Source organism: Diabrotica virgifera, chromosome 9, assembly GCF_917563875.1.
Source record: "Diabrotica virgifera virgifera chromosome 9, PGI_DIABVI_V3a".
In the NCBI taxonomy this organism is placed as follows: Eukaryota; Metazoa; Arthropoda; class Insecta; order Coleoptera; family Chrysomelidae; genus Diabrotica; species Diabrotica virgifera.
In genome coordinates this window covers 141,791,819-141,805,715 of record NC_065451.1, presented here as the reverse complement: position 1 = coordinate 141,805,715, position 13,897 = coordinate 141,791,819, and the positions used below count along the sequence as shown (strand labels likewise).

General features: G+C 35.1%; 2 protein-coding genes across 2 annotated transcripts; one reads left to right on the top strand and one right to left on the bottom strand.

Annotated features, from left to right (window-relative positions):
• Window positions 1–581: 581 nt before the first annotated feature.
• Window positions 582–1,166, bottom strand: LOC126891485 (uncharacterized). The gene has a single exon (XM_050660662.1). The coding sequence runs from the start codon at window positions 1,164–1,166 to the stop codon at window positions 582–584; it is 585 nt and encodes a 194-aa protein (XP_050516619.1).
• Window positions 1,167–2,626: 1,460 nt separating this feature from the next.
• Window positions 2,627–10,005, top strand: LOC126891484 (putative nuclease HARBI1). Its single transcript, XM_050660661.1, has 4 exons — window positions 2,627–2,725; window positions 4,010–4,219; window positions 8,622–8,976; window positions 9,893–10,005. Exons 1-4 carry the CDS (start codon window positions 2,627–2,629, stop codon window positions 10,003–10,005), a joined length of 777 nt encoding a protein of 258 aa, XP_050516618.1.
• Window positions 10,006–13,897: the final 3,892 nt, after the last annotated feature.

The following is a 13,897-nucleotide window of genomic DNA, read 5'->3' as shown; positions in this document are numbered from 1 at the left end:
CAGAACAGACTTAAACTCTCCGAACAGAGATTAAACTCTCATGCAAAAATCAGACTGCTTTTTATCACCTAATGGGAGTTTTAATGAGTGGAACATGTAGAATATGTCAGATGACAGGAATTGTGACAGGTGATAAATAGCAGTTTGATTTTTGCATGAGAGTTTAATCTCTGTTCGGAGAGTTTAAGTCTATTGTGTCGGACAAAATAAATGTGCCGTTTTCATGGTCTGACCGTTCCAAATTTTTAACCTGTTCCACAATTAAAACTGCTCCTGTTCCAGTGTTCCCATATATCAAAGTTTATCCGACTAGACACTCTTAACCTATTAACAAATTTTCAGCTTGCTATTAATCAACTTTTTTTTCATACGCGGGATCCAGACCTATCATAGAACTTATTAGTCATAATCATTAAAATGAACTGAATGAATTGAAATCTATTAAATTAGAAAGCTAAATTTGTTTCATACTGAGAATTGCGATATTTAGTTAAAATAAATTGTTTCCAACGGTTGTGGAAATAAGCTTATAAAAATAGATTTACCTGTTTTTATTTTCAAATATCATCAAGGTCGCTATTTTAGCTGTCGGAAAAGTGTAAATCGTCGCTAACTGAATCTTCGTCTGGATTAATAACAATACGATCTACGACTACATCAATTAGTGGCTCTTTTGATATCAATTCACGTTCAGTTGCGATGACTTTGTCTGTTATTTTTTTCCACTCCTCCACAGGAAAGGTTTCAAAAAATTCGTCCGACAGCTGCTGGATTGATGTAAATGTAAAGTCTACATTTCTGGCTCCCACATATGATTTCAAAGCTGCCCAAACCGTTTCAATAGGATTCAAATCTGGATCGTATGGTGGGAGTCTAAATACATCATGTCCTTGTGCTCGTATAATTCTATCGATTGCATATTTTACATAACGAGGTTTATGCAATTTTATTATGTTATAAAGATCAGGCTTCAACATGGAGGCAGTATATGCAATATTTCTTTCCCGAAGCCATTCCTGCATAACACACTTCTTTGATGCGGATGTGGGACATTTATCTTCCTGGGTATTATGGTATGGCGCATTATCTAACACTATTACACTATTCGGAGGCAAGTTACACAAAAGATGTTCTTCCAACCATTTTTTAAAATTTGCATAGTTCATGTCATCATGATAGTCTCCAGATTTTGACGTCGACTTCCACCTCAAATAAGACCCAGGAACAAAACCTTGTTAATTTCCTGCCTCAACAATAATTAAACGTTGTCCCTTTGACACTGGCTTTTTAGTCCATTATTACTGGTATCACATCAATTGTTTTTTGCAATATGGCTCGTTAGTAAATAAGTTTCGTCAGTAAACACTATAAATTTATTTGCATTTCTTGCTTCCTTGATTTTCCTCAGATATTGCAGCCTTAAATGTCTAATTTCGTGTTTCTCTATCAACATTTTTCTGTTGTCGACTGTTTTTTTTCCAGCGAAACCCAAGTTTGTGGAATTCCTTCCTCATACTTTCTCTACTTCCTGCATAATTCAATTCATTTACAAATTTTTGGTGAATTTTTTTAATTGTGGGAAACGTGTTTATCGCGAAGATGAAAATCATATATTTGTCTCCGTAATATATTTTGATCACATGGATCTAGCTGTATTTTTGAGGACTTTTTTTGTCGTTTATTAGGTGTGGAGAATCCGGGGGTTTCTCCAATTTCAACCTCACGACCTTCTTTAGCGACTTTTCTGACGCTGGATAAACTGACACCTATAACAATTGAATATTATATTAACTTTTCCTCTTATTCAATTATTTTCTATCTTTCTATAACACCACCTCTTTTTATATTCGATTTATAACAAAAAAATGGTAATCTAGGTATGCAAGACATTTATAATATATTATATACATTTTAATATAAATATACAATCGATTTACCTGTCAAAGCAGCTACTCGTTCTTGCACTTTCGATAACTCAATAAGAAGAACATTTCCTTCTGCTTCCTGTTGCGTAAATTTTAAAACGGAGTATATAATTTCACGAGCTTGTGCACTCAGAATCCGATTTTTTACGGCACTTACGTGATTCATTTTAATAAAAAATTTCACCTCTTATGTATATTATGAAAATTCAACAAACAATCACTATTTCACGAATTACGAAGTTATCTGACAACGTAGCAAACGCACTAAAATTTATGTTCAATGGTAAGTATATGGATGTTTACGCTTCGGGTAATTGCATACAACTGACTATCGGCTCCTCCGTTTATCGATGAAGTGACCTTGAGCATTGCAGCTATAGTTGCTGCACTAAACTAAAGCGGCCGTTTCACATAGCAGTTCACTGTTATCGCAGCGACTGTTAGCGGTGGGGATATATCTACTGCGATGGGTTTTACTGCTACCTACTGATTCACTACTCCTATGTTCAAATAAAACAGTCAATTTTTAAAGATGGCGCCGAATAAGAAGAAAGTTGTAGATAGTGTAACTACTTATTTATTACTATTGAAAAAAAAAAATATTATTGAAAAAAAAGTACCCTCGGTGGCGAAACGAATATACAGTAAAAACAACGTTATATTGGATGAAAACAACGTTATTCAACAGACCTCGCTTTGACATGGAAAATAATTTATTAACAGAATTATTAACTGTAGATGGAGATTTTCAGAATTTTACCCGTCTGCCATTTGAAAAATTCGTAGAATTGCACGAAAAGGTAAGTATAACGAACAGTACAGTTAATTTTATACTTTATGATTTCCACAGTTTTCACTGTATTCCTTCACTCAACCGTTCTCTCCAGCTCTTTCTGTCTTGTCAGTCACCTTCCTGTAGATTTCTTCTCTTCATTGCTTCGTCCACTTCCACTTCATCTCTGAAGGATCTTCGGGGTATGCCTCTCTTCCTTTTTCCTATCGGGCTTCACTCTATTATTAGGTTTATCCACCGATTTTGGTCTGCTCTTCTGACATGTCCGTACCCAGGTTAATCTGTTCTGTTCGATGTAGTCTATTATGTCTGAATTCACTCCCATTCTTCTCGTAATCTCTATGTATTTATTCTATCTCTCCTTGTTACACTGCAGCTTCTCCTTAGGAATTCCATCTCTGTTGCTCTTATTTTGTTTTTGGTTTTCTTATTTATTGTCCAATTTTCACACCCATAAGTGAGGATACTTCTTGTCATGGTATTATATATTCTTCTTTTTGTTTTTATGCTGATTCTCTTATCCCACAGTATCGGGTTCAATTTTCGTATGCAGTGTCTTGTTTGTCCTAGTCTATTTTTTATATATTTCTCAGTTGTTCCTTTGTTTGATATTATAAAACCTAAATACTTGTACTCTCTGTTCCTCTGATTTGCTTACCTTCGTGTATTTCCAGTTGCTTTATTTATGTATTCTCCGTTGTTAGGTATTCAGTTTTCTTTAGGTTTATTTCCATCCCATTTTTTATATATTCCTGTTCCAGTTTCCTCATCATAAAAATGAGATCATCTTCATCTTATGCGATCACTATTTGGTCGTCAGCAAAACTTAGGGAACGCTTAGGGTATATAGATATTCGTTCCTTACTTGTATACCCATTCCTTCGCCCTTTCTTTTCCATGGTTTCAGGGTCTTTTCCAGGAATATTTTGAACAGGGTAGGGATGGTCGAGCAGCTCTGTAGTAGTCCTTTTGTCGTCTTAAATGGAGTGCATATTCGATTGTCCATGTTGATAGCTACTGTGTTATTCTTGAAAAGTGCTTTTACTGCTGTTATTAATCTTCGTGGTACTTCGATGTCTTCCATTGCTTCCCATAGCTTGGGTCTAGGTATCGAGTTATACGCCTTCTTAAGATCTACAAAAGCCAGATGGACGGATCTATTTTTGGCATTTCTTTTTTATATTAGTTGTTCGACCATGTAAATGTGATCCAAACATGCTTTCCCCGCTGTGAATCCTGCCTGGTCTTCTCCGAAAGTAGAAGAAGTAAATGTACCTTAAATTTTTTATAGATTGCTCCTTTGATAACTAAACAAGAGACGCACATGAGAAGTTCGATAAGTTCAAAACTTCGTCTTGCGGTTACTTTACGATACCTGGCAAGTGGAAATTCATACAAGTCACTTGAATTTCTAAGCAGAATATCACGAATTACAATAGGAAATTTCGTACCAGAAGTATGTCATGCAATTGTCATCGTCTTGAAAGATAAGTTTCTGAAGGTAAGTTCAGATTGTCTGTAAAGTAAATGCGGTTCGAAACAAAGATTTTAATTATTTGAAAGTATCAAAATATAAAAAAAAATAATAATACAATAGAATACCTATGGTTTGTAACAAAAAGAGCAACAAATCATTACATTATATCTCGAAGTGCTTTTGCTATAAGGTCTCTTGTCGCATAATCATTGTTCCACTCAGTGTCAGTGTCTTCTTGGGCTTCATTTTCCTCTTGTAACGGTGTTGAAGGCTGTGTATTTTCTGATGAATAATCGGTGGCATTGTCATCATTTGTAGCAATAGAGGGGCAAGCAGTTTGCCTAGATGATGAGTTAGATTTTGCGCGATGTATTTGCAATAACCTCGTGTTAACTAGTCCGGTAATTTCTGTTTGTAACACTAAAGCTTCCTCTAAGGAAATACTCCTCAGTTGCGAAGCTATCAGATTGCCAAAATTATCAAACATGTCTTGCTCTGCTACTGAAGATATTTTATCTAAAGCACCATCTACAGCTCTAATGGACTCGTCGATTGAGGGATCTACATAGTCATGTTTTCTTTTCTTTTTTGATTGCTGTACTTTTAATGGAATGTGAACAGATCTGGATGATTCAGGTTCAGTGTCAATATTATTTAATGAGCGTAAAACATTGCTTTCCTTTACATTCTGGTCTATGGATTCTTTGTCCTGTTCAACTTCTTGGTCCTAAAATAAAACAGCGATATTACCAAAATGTTGAGTACTAGATACCTATAATCTTAAGGCGGAAATACATATCCGCGCCGTGTGATCGCCGCGCGTTCGTGGCGCGGTTAATGTTTGTTAAAATTTTTCATTTTGACGAATCTTCCGCGATCCAGAGGAAAGTTACGAACATTTAGTAATTGTAGATAATTAGTATTAAATGTGGGTGCCTACATTGGATCCGTTTTTTTTTCTCCGATCAGATCAGATCCGATATCGGCCGACGTCGGGAGTAGCTTCTCCTATTCTCATCGAGAAGTGTTTGGTTTCATTCCGATTGGTTGCAAGTTGGTTGCAAGTTGGTTGCAAATTAGTTGCAAGTTGGTTGCAAATTGGTTGCAAATTGGTTGCAAGTTGGTTGCAAATTGGTTGCAAACTGGTTGCAAATTGGTTGCAAGATGGTTGCAAATTGGTTACAAGTTGGGGGTTGCAAGCTAACATGTTTAAATATATTTAATGTCATCATCTCATTTTCACTTTCCACGGTAAACATCAATAAGTGATATATTTCCTTCCTAAAGGCGGAGATACATATGCGCTCTGCGCGGTGTGCGAGCCGCTCGCGCGCAGCATGTTCGTCAGATTAGTACGTGTTTTCAAGTGGTGCACAAACGGCTCGCACACGGCGCACCACGATCTAAATTCTGTCGGTTTTTCAACAAACGCTTTGATGGTTCGCAATACGTATTTGGACGGGTTTGCGAGTGGTTTGTTGGTTTTGGCGCGCATGAGTTGAATATTTGTTAGTAATGGAATGGTCGGAACTGTAGGAAATATCTAACTTATTGATGTTTACCGTGGAAAATCATTATTGTGGGATCCTCAATAAAGAACCATATAATTTAGAAACAACTTAAATCCGATCTGAACGGAAATAGAAGATGAAATAAAAAAATGTACATGCGGACCTTTTTAAAAAATGTCAGTTCATTGTTGTACTAAAAATAACGTGTATTAAAAACAAGATTTACTATTTTATTTGGGCATAAGCCACAATTCGAGTTTGAAATCAAGTTTATTTGACCTTTCGCCTTTCACTTCGGAAATAGTTATCAATATCAAAAAAATATTCATAAGCAGATATATATTATGTGTCACCGGAAAGCGAAATAGGTAACGCACGACTTGGAGAACCTATAGTTTTCTAACTTCGTGTCTGGTGAAGCAACGCAGTTGAAACAAGCGGATATATTATAATTATGTCACCGGAAAGCGAAAAAGGTAAGGCACAACTTGGAAGACCCAATAGTTTTCTAACTTCGCTTCTGGTGAACCAACAGAGTTGGAACAAGCAGATATATTATAATTGGGTCACCGGAAAGCCAAAAAGGTAACGCACAACTTGGAAGACCCAATAGTTTTCTAACTTCGCTTCTGGTGAAGCAACGGAGTTGGAACAAGTATATATGTTACAATTGTGTCGTCGGGAAGCGAAAAAGGTAACGCACATCTTGGAAGAGCCTATAGTTTCCTAACTTCGCTTCTGGTGAAGCAACTGAGTTGGAACAAGCAGATATATTATAATTGGGTCACCGGAAAGCCAAAAAGGTAACGCACAACTTGGAAGACCCAATAGTTTTCTAACTTCGCTTCTGGTGAAGCAACGGAGTTGGAACAAGTATATATGTTACAATTGTGTCGTCGGGAAGCGAAAAAGGTAACGCACATCTTGGAAGAGCCTATAGTTTCCTAACTTCGCTTCTGGTGAAGCAACTGAGTTGGAACAAGCAGATATATTATAATTGGGTCACCGGAAAGCCAAAAAGGTAACGCACAACTTGGAAGGCCCAATAGTTTTCTAACTTCGCTTCTGGTGAAGCAACGGAGTTGGAACAAGCAGATATATTATAATTGGGTCATCGGAAAGTCAAAAAGGTAACGCACAATTTGGAAGACCCAATAGTTTTCTAACTTCACTTCTGGTGAAGCAACGGAGTTAAAACACGCAGATATATTATAATTGGGTCACCGGAAAACGAAAAAGGTAACGCACAACTTGGAAGAGCCTATAGTTTCCTAACTTCGCTTCTGGTGAAGCAACTGAGTTGCAACAAGCAGATATATTATAATTGAGTCACCGGAAAGCCAAAATGGTAACGCACAACTTGGAAGACCCAATAGTTTTCTAACTTCGCTTCTGGTGAAGCAACGGAGTTGGAACAAGCAGATATATTATAATTGGGTCACCGGAAAGCCAAAAAGGTACTATTGGACCTATTGGGTTGTGATTATTAGGTAGTAAAACCAAAAAAGTTAAGTAAAATTTTCCATTTTAGTGGGGACTTCCCATTTTGTAATTTAATTTTCCATTTCCAACAATCTTTTTACCGATTATAGCGCCATCTATCCATAATTCAAAAAAATGTTTCAAATAAAAATTGTTTATTTTTATACAAACAATCCAAATCTGCAATAAGAAACGGGGTCTACCATTTAAAATTTTAAAGTAACCCCCCACCTCACCTCCGTGGGGCGTCGTGTTTGGAACCATTCGATAGATTTTTCAAAAATATTGATAAGTATTTTGCAGTTTTTCGATATGATGTTTATTTTGCGAAAGATCGCGGGATTTGTATTTAAAATTTTAAATTTACCCCCCACCCCTCTCCTTGGGGTTCAAGTTTGGTATTTTTCGATAGATTTTTGAAAAATATTGAACACGTAGTTTTTAGTTTTTCAATCTGACGTTCATTTCGCGAAATATTCGCTTTTTTTTGTGAAACTTTTTGACTCACCCATTTCCGTAGCCCCGCTCAAATCGTCATATTTTTGAAATATAGACTCTTTTGCATGTACTTAACTTACCTTATCTTAATCTGACAATTTCGAGTATTTTTAAGGATAGATTTTTTTTCGGGCCCCCCTGAACGAACTCCCCTGTGTTAAGAGCCAATATATGGTGGAGGTACATCTGCAGGGTACCACGTTTCTCCCCATATGATAATCTGACGCGCTCGAGTAACTGCAAAAATCCCCGCTTGGGCTCCCCTACCATTATATTTGTGTTGCCGGGAAGCGAAAAAGGTAGTTCCCGAAATGTTCCCAAACTGTGGCTTATTCCACATAAAATAGTAAATTGTATAAGATGACACAAGAAAATAGTTTCAGAACAATACCAAAATAAGATGTAGTAGAAGTACAGGACAGAGACATGATTATCTACAATTACTAAACGTTCGTAAGTTTCCTCTGGATCGTCAAAATGAAAAATTTTAACGAACAATAACCGCGCCACGAACGCGCGGCGCACACACGGCGCGGAGTTCGCGGCGCGGATATCTGTCTCCGCCTTAACACTCCATTACTAACAAATATTCAACTCAGGCGCCCCAAAACCAACAAACCACTCGCAAACCCGTCCAAATACGTATTGCGAACCATCAAAGCATTTGTTGAAAATCCGACAGAAGTTAGATCGTGGGGCGCCGTGTGCGAGCCGTTTGTGTGCCACTTGAAAACACGTACTAATCTAACAAATACGCTGCGCGCGAGCGGCTCGCACACCGAGCAGAGCGCATATGTATACCCGCCTTTAAGTTATATTTTTTATGCACTATTTACAGTAATTTTCTTAGAAAGACGTATTTTTGAAATTTTTGTCAACAACCTATCATCTTTTATTTTACAATTTATCTGAAACATTTTTTTGAACTCTTTTAGGTGCCATCTAGTAAAGAAGAATGGCAAAAGATTTCATCCGAGTTCAAAGAAAAATGGCACTTTCCACATGCTATAGGAGCTTTGGACGGCAAGCATGTAGCTATTCGAGCACCTGCGAATGAGGGATCCTACTACTACAACTACAAAGGATTCCACAGTCTTGTTCTTTTGGCTCTGGTAGATGCCAATTACAAATTCATTTATGTTGACTGTGGTGGAAATGGAAGAATATCTGATGGAGGAGTATATAGAAATAGCTCATTATATGCAGCTGTTAATGTTAATAATGTCTTACAAATTCCTCCTCCTGAACCTTTACCAGGAAAGAGGAACCCTCTACCTTATTGCATTATTGGTGATGATGCTTTTGCACTCAGCCATAATTTAATGAAGCCGTATCCACGATCAACAAATTTGTCTATAAAGCAAAAAAATTTTAATTATAGATTATGCAGAGCACGTAGAGTTGTAGAGAACGCATTTGGTATTCTTTGTAGCAGATTTCGTATATTTACAAGGGCGATAGACGTCAATTTATGCACCGCAGAATCTATAATAATGTGTTGCTGTGTATTGCATAATTTTTTACGTCCAGAGACTCTTGCAAATTTTGAAAATAGAACAACAATGAACGTATTACCAAATATTGGTCATGAGGGAGGAAATTTTTCAAAAAATTTTGCTAGACAGATCCGAGACGAGTTTGCAGATTATTTTGTTAATGAAGGAGATATAGACTTTCAATGGACGAATATATAATTTTTATTTGTCAGTGTATTAAGAACATGTTAAAATAAAATACAAAATGAAAAAGTACATACCTGTGTTAGTTTCGGTTCCAAATTAGAAATGGTTTTACGAGTAATTATAACATCGTTTAAAAATTGCATATGTTCAAACCATGGCACTGCCGGACAGTAAATATCATCTGTGCTCATTCCTGTTCGTTGACTATCTTGAATTTTCTTTTTTTTTTTTTCTAGAAGATAGGTTGCTCTTATGGATGCTATCTTCTTTTTTATGGTTTCTTCGTCCATACCCATCTTTTCCGCAATTTTTCCAATTGCATCCTTTCTCTTTACATTATTCTTATAAAATGTCGATTTTATATCCCATAAGCATTCATGTTCGCGGTATAATTCGATTAATAAAAATAGTTTTTCATCCGAGAACGCAATGCGTTTGACAGATTTCGCCATTTTTATTTTATAAAGTTACTGCGATAGCAAAACTAGAATTATTTCTACTTATCGCAGTAATTCTTATAACAGTCTACTGCGATCGAAGTGGTATGATTCACAACGAAGAAAAGGTGACAGTCAAACCACGCCTACCTAACAGTCGCTGCGATAACAGTGAACTGCTATGTGAAACGGCCGCTTAAGTAAATAAAACAACTGCTTTTCGCTCGAAAACTACCCCAGACCACAGAGTCAGGGTAGGGCAGGGTTACCAGGTCTACTGATTTTTCACTAGAACTACTGATGTGGACCCCAATCTACTGATCTACTGATCACTGTATAAAACCTACTGATTTGAACTCAATTTTACCGAGCTACTGAAAACTTCTAATAACAAATCTAAAAAAATTCAAAACCCAACATCCAACAACGTGTTAATCTTCTTTGGTTTCACTTTACCTAAATTTCTTAGTCGTATATGGGATGTTTAGAATTTGTCATGGTAATAATGATGTCAAAGTGGCTACTTAAGATAACAAAGGGACTCTTGCGTTGAGAGAGAAATGTGTCAACAACCAAACCATCTGGTATTGCGACGCCTCGATATAATTTATGAGGTGATTTATGAGTACCTATCTGATGAATAGGTATAGGTACTTTATTTTTTGGTAAAAGAAACGGGTAATTTTTGTCTTTAATACTTTGTATGTACTTATTCTGTTTCCAATAAGTTCAGAGCGTGCAGAAAAACTATTTATTTAGCAAATAAATATTTTTTGATGTTTTCTGGCAATAGTAAAATGTATTTTGAATTAAGTAAATTACATACCTACATTCTCCTTTTTGTGTCAATTAATTTAATTCAATAATTTTTTTGTACTCTGTATAAATAATTGAAGACGTAAGTGGATAAAGGTCGTATGCCACAAAATAATGCTTTTGAGCATTTTAGTGTCTTTTGTTCCAAGTTAATTATTTATTTTATAAATTTGCATTGCTACTCTTTTTTAAACAGGTACCTATCTGAAGGTGATTTTTTTTAATTTTAAATTGAATTTAAAAAAAGTTAACTTAAGCCAAATATTTCAATTTTTGTGGACATATTTATTACCTTTATCCACATAAAAATAATAAAAAAATGTTAGGGTCAAGTGGATAGAACAGTTAAGTATCAAAAATGAGAATTTATTTTCAAAAAAATTACAATACAAAATGTAAAATTAAAAAAAAACATATTTTTTATTAGGTTCTTTTCTTTTTGGGATTTTCTTTATTTTTCTCTATGTATGTATTGTGTTTTCGTAAAACCATGTATACTCTTAGGAAACAAATTTTATTCAGTCTCTTAAATTTTGCAGTTTTTCCAAACTCAGACCGCCAGTTTTATTTTCCAGTTTTCTTGGTCTATATTCAGTTCTGGTCAGATGTGCTATCCTTTTTTTTCTTAAATCTACTTGCTAAAATGTCATGTAGTCATTAAGGTATGTATTATAGAGATATAAGCCAAATTCGTCCACTCTTGTCGATTTTACATTAACACGAAAATTAACCTTTTCATTTGAACTGCTTTTTGCTTTTGCTCGTTTGGTTTTACATAAATGGAGGTTTACCAGCAGATCTCCAAAGTCATAGAAAAAATTCTTTATATTTACGCATTTAACATGGATAAAGGTATTATGTCCAAACGCGATTTTGGACATAATACCTTTGTCCACTAGAATTTCGAAAATCTAGTGTGAATATTGCTTTAATACATTCCTATTATTTTTATTTGAGTACTAATAGGTTATTTTAAAATTCTAAAAGTTTAAACAGCACATTCGAAGAACAAGAACCTAATAAAACAATTTTCTCAAAAAATGTGACATATGACCTGTATTCACTTACGTCTTCAATTATCTTAATGTTTGAAGCAATAAATGTTTATTAGCAATAAATGTTAAAAATTATTTTATTCGCTCACTTTTACGCGCTCACTAGGTATAATATAAAAGACCAAATAAATAAATATAGTATGTAAATTTCTGTGAAGGCTTTAAAAATACGAGATTACTTGGCCGCGTCCGTAATATAAAGGTGACCGTAGATATTACCAGTTCATAAATAAGCGAATCTACATAATATAATTAGTTTGGAGAATTTTAAACTGGCCGTTATTTAAAAACTGTCCGTTAGTAGAAGTGGCCGATTTTAAGAGGTGGCCGTTAACAGAGGTTTTACTGTATTATAAATGGCTTAAAAAATCTACTGATGGCTACTGATTTTTTTAAAGCAAAACTACTGAAGACATCAAAACTGACCTGGCAACCCTGGGGTACGGTAAAGTGCTGCGCCCCAGGCTGACAGGACAAGCCCGCGCAGGCCGGAGGACGACTGCGGACTGAGATGCCGAGGATCTATACTCAGACCAAAAATTGAAGACGGTGACTCATTTTCACTCCCCCTTCGATAATCGTCAAAATAGTATACCAGGTGAAGTTTATATATTGTGGTTTACAAGACTTAGGGCCGGTAGTTTCTGTCCCGATTAAACCTTGGGTATCATGCAAAATTTCGCTAAACGGGGTTTAATCGAGACAGAAAGTACCGGCCCTTACAAACCGACTTTAACCGCTTGAAAATCTTTTAATTGCTCCTCTTATCAAAGGTAAAGTTATCCAACTGTAGTGTCAACTACAGAACGCGTGTTATTTTTAAGTAAATAATTTGTTGCATATGGGGTAACCCAAAAATTCAGGTAAGTCCTGAAATTTCAGTAGACACCCTTTAATCAGTAGCGTATCCGCATAGACATATTTAGTATGTCTACCCTTAGAATAATTTATTATGTTGTAGATATTGTGTAACTCTTAAAAAATGAATTTGTGTGGTCAATAAAGAGTACAGTTGTCACTTTCATAGAACAATAGTCACTTATCTAATTTAGATCTACTGATTACTTATAGAGCGCGGTTGCAATTTTTAAAATACTAATTTTTATAAATATTATTTCCAAAGTCAACTGAAACACGTAACAAACTAATTACTTTATGATAAAATGACTCCAGCTTAGAGGCAACCGAATTTGTGATTTTTTTTTTTCATTATAACAGCCTTATAAGGGTATAGGCGCAAAATATCGCCTATCAAAATATTGAATGTGTTTTAAAAGTATTCATTTTTTTTTCGAATCCTGAGAAAACTAATAAGTATTTTTGAAAAATTTAAACACATAATGAAAGATTACGTTATTACCGAGGGCCGAAAGTCCCTGAAAACTTCTATAATGTTGAATAATAAGTAACAGGGGTGAAAAAAAAAGGAAAATTTAGTGTGACTTTCAATTTCAAAAGTCTCATTTCAATATCTCATTCAAAAGAAACTTTTGGGTTATTCTAAGAGACTTTCAGCCCTCGGTAATAAAGCAATCTTTCATTCTGCGTTTAAATTGTTCAAAAATACTTATTAATTTTCTCAGGAATCGACAAAAATGAATACATTTAAAACACATTGAACATTTTGACATGCGAGATTTTGCGCTTATGCCTTTAAGATGTTTTAACTTTCAGGTATTTTATTTTGTTTTATGAATTTACTCAATAAAATCTTCAGGTTTCTAGAACTAATCAATTTATGATAAGATATATACGCTTATTATACAATTAATTAATCACAACTGAACCAACTTTTTAATAATCTCAAGACGTGGAGTTAAAACCTCTCCAATTAACTTGTTTTCACATCACCCATGAGGTAAAGTTATTGGTGCTTTTTTTGTATGTGGTATCCCCAATAGGCCTAATCCACAATGTAATATTCAATCAGAGTCATGAATCTAAAAGATATTGTATTACTATAAGAGAATAAGTTTTTTTACAACACTGATAAATGCGACTAGTTTAATTAATTTTAACAGCACATATGTATCTCATCTATCTAGCTATAGAAAGCTCTATGGATGCTATAGAAAGCAGTATGGATGATAAAGGCAAAATTTACAAAACAGTCATCAGACCAATAATTACATACGCGGAAAAACACCACCTGATACGGACAGGACAAAAAGAATGCTAGAAACAGCAGACATAAAAACCCTTCGAAAAATTGATGGTAAGA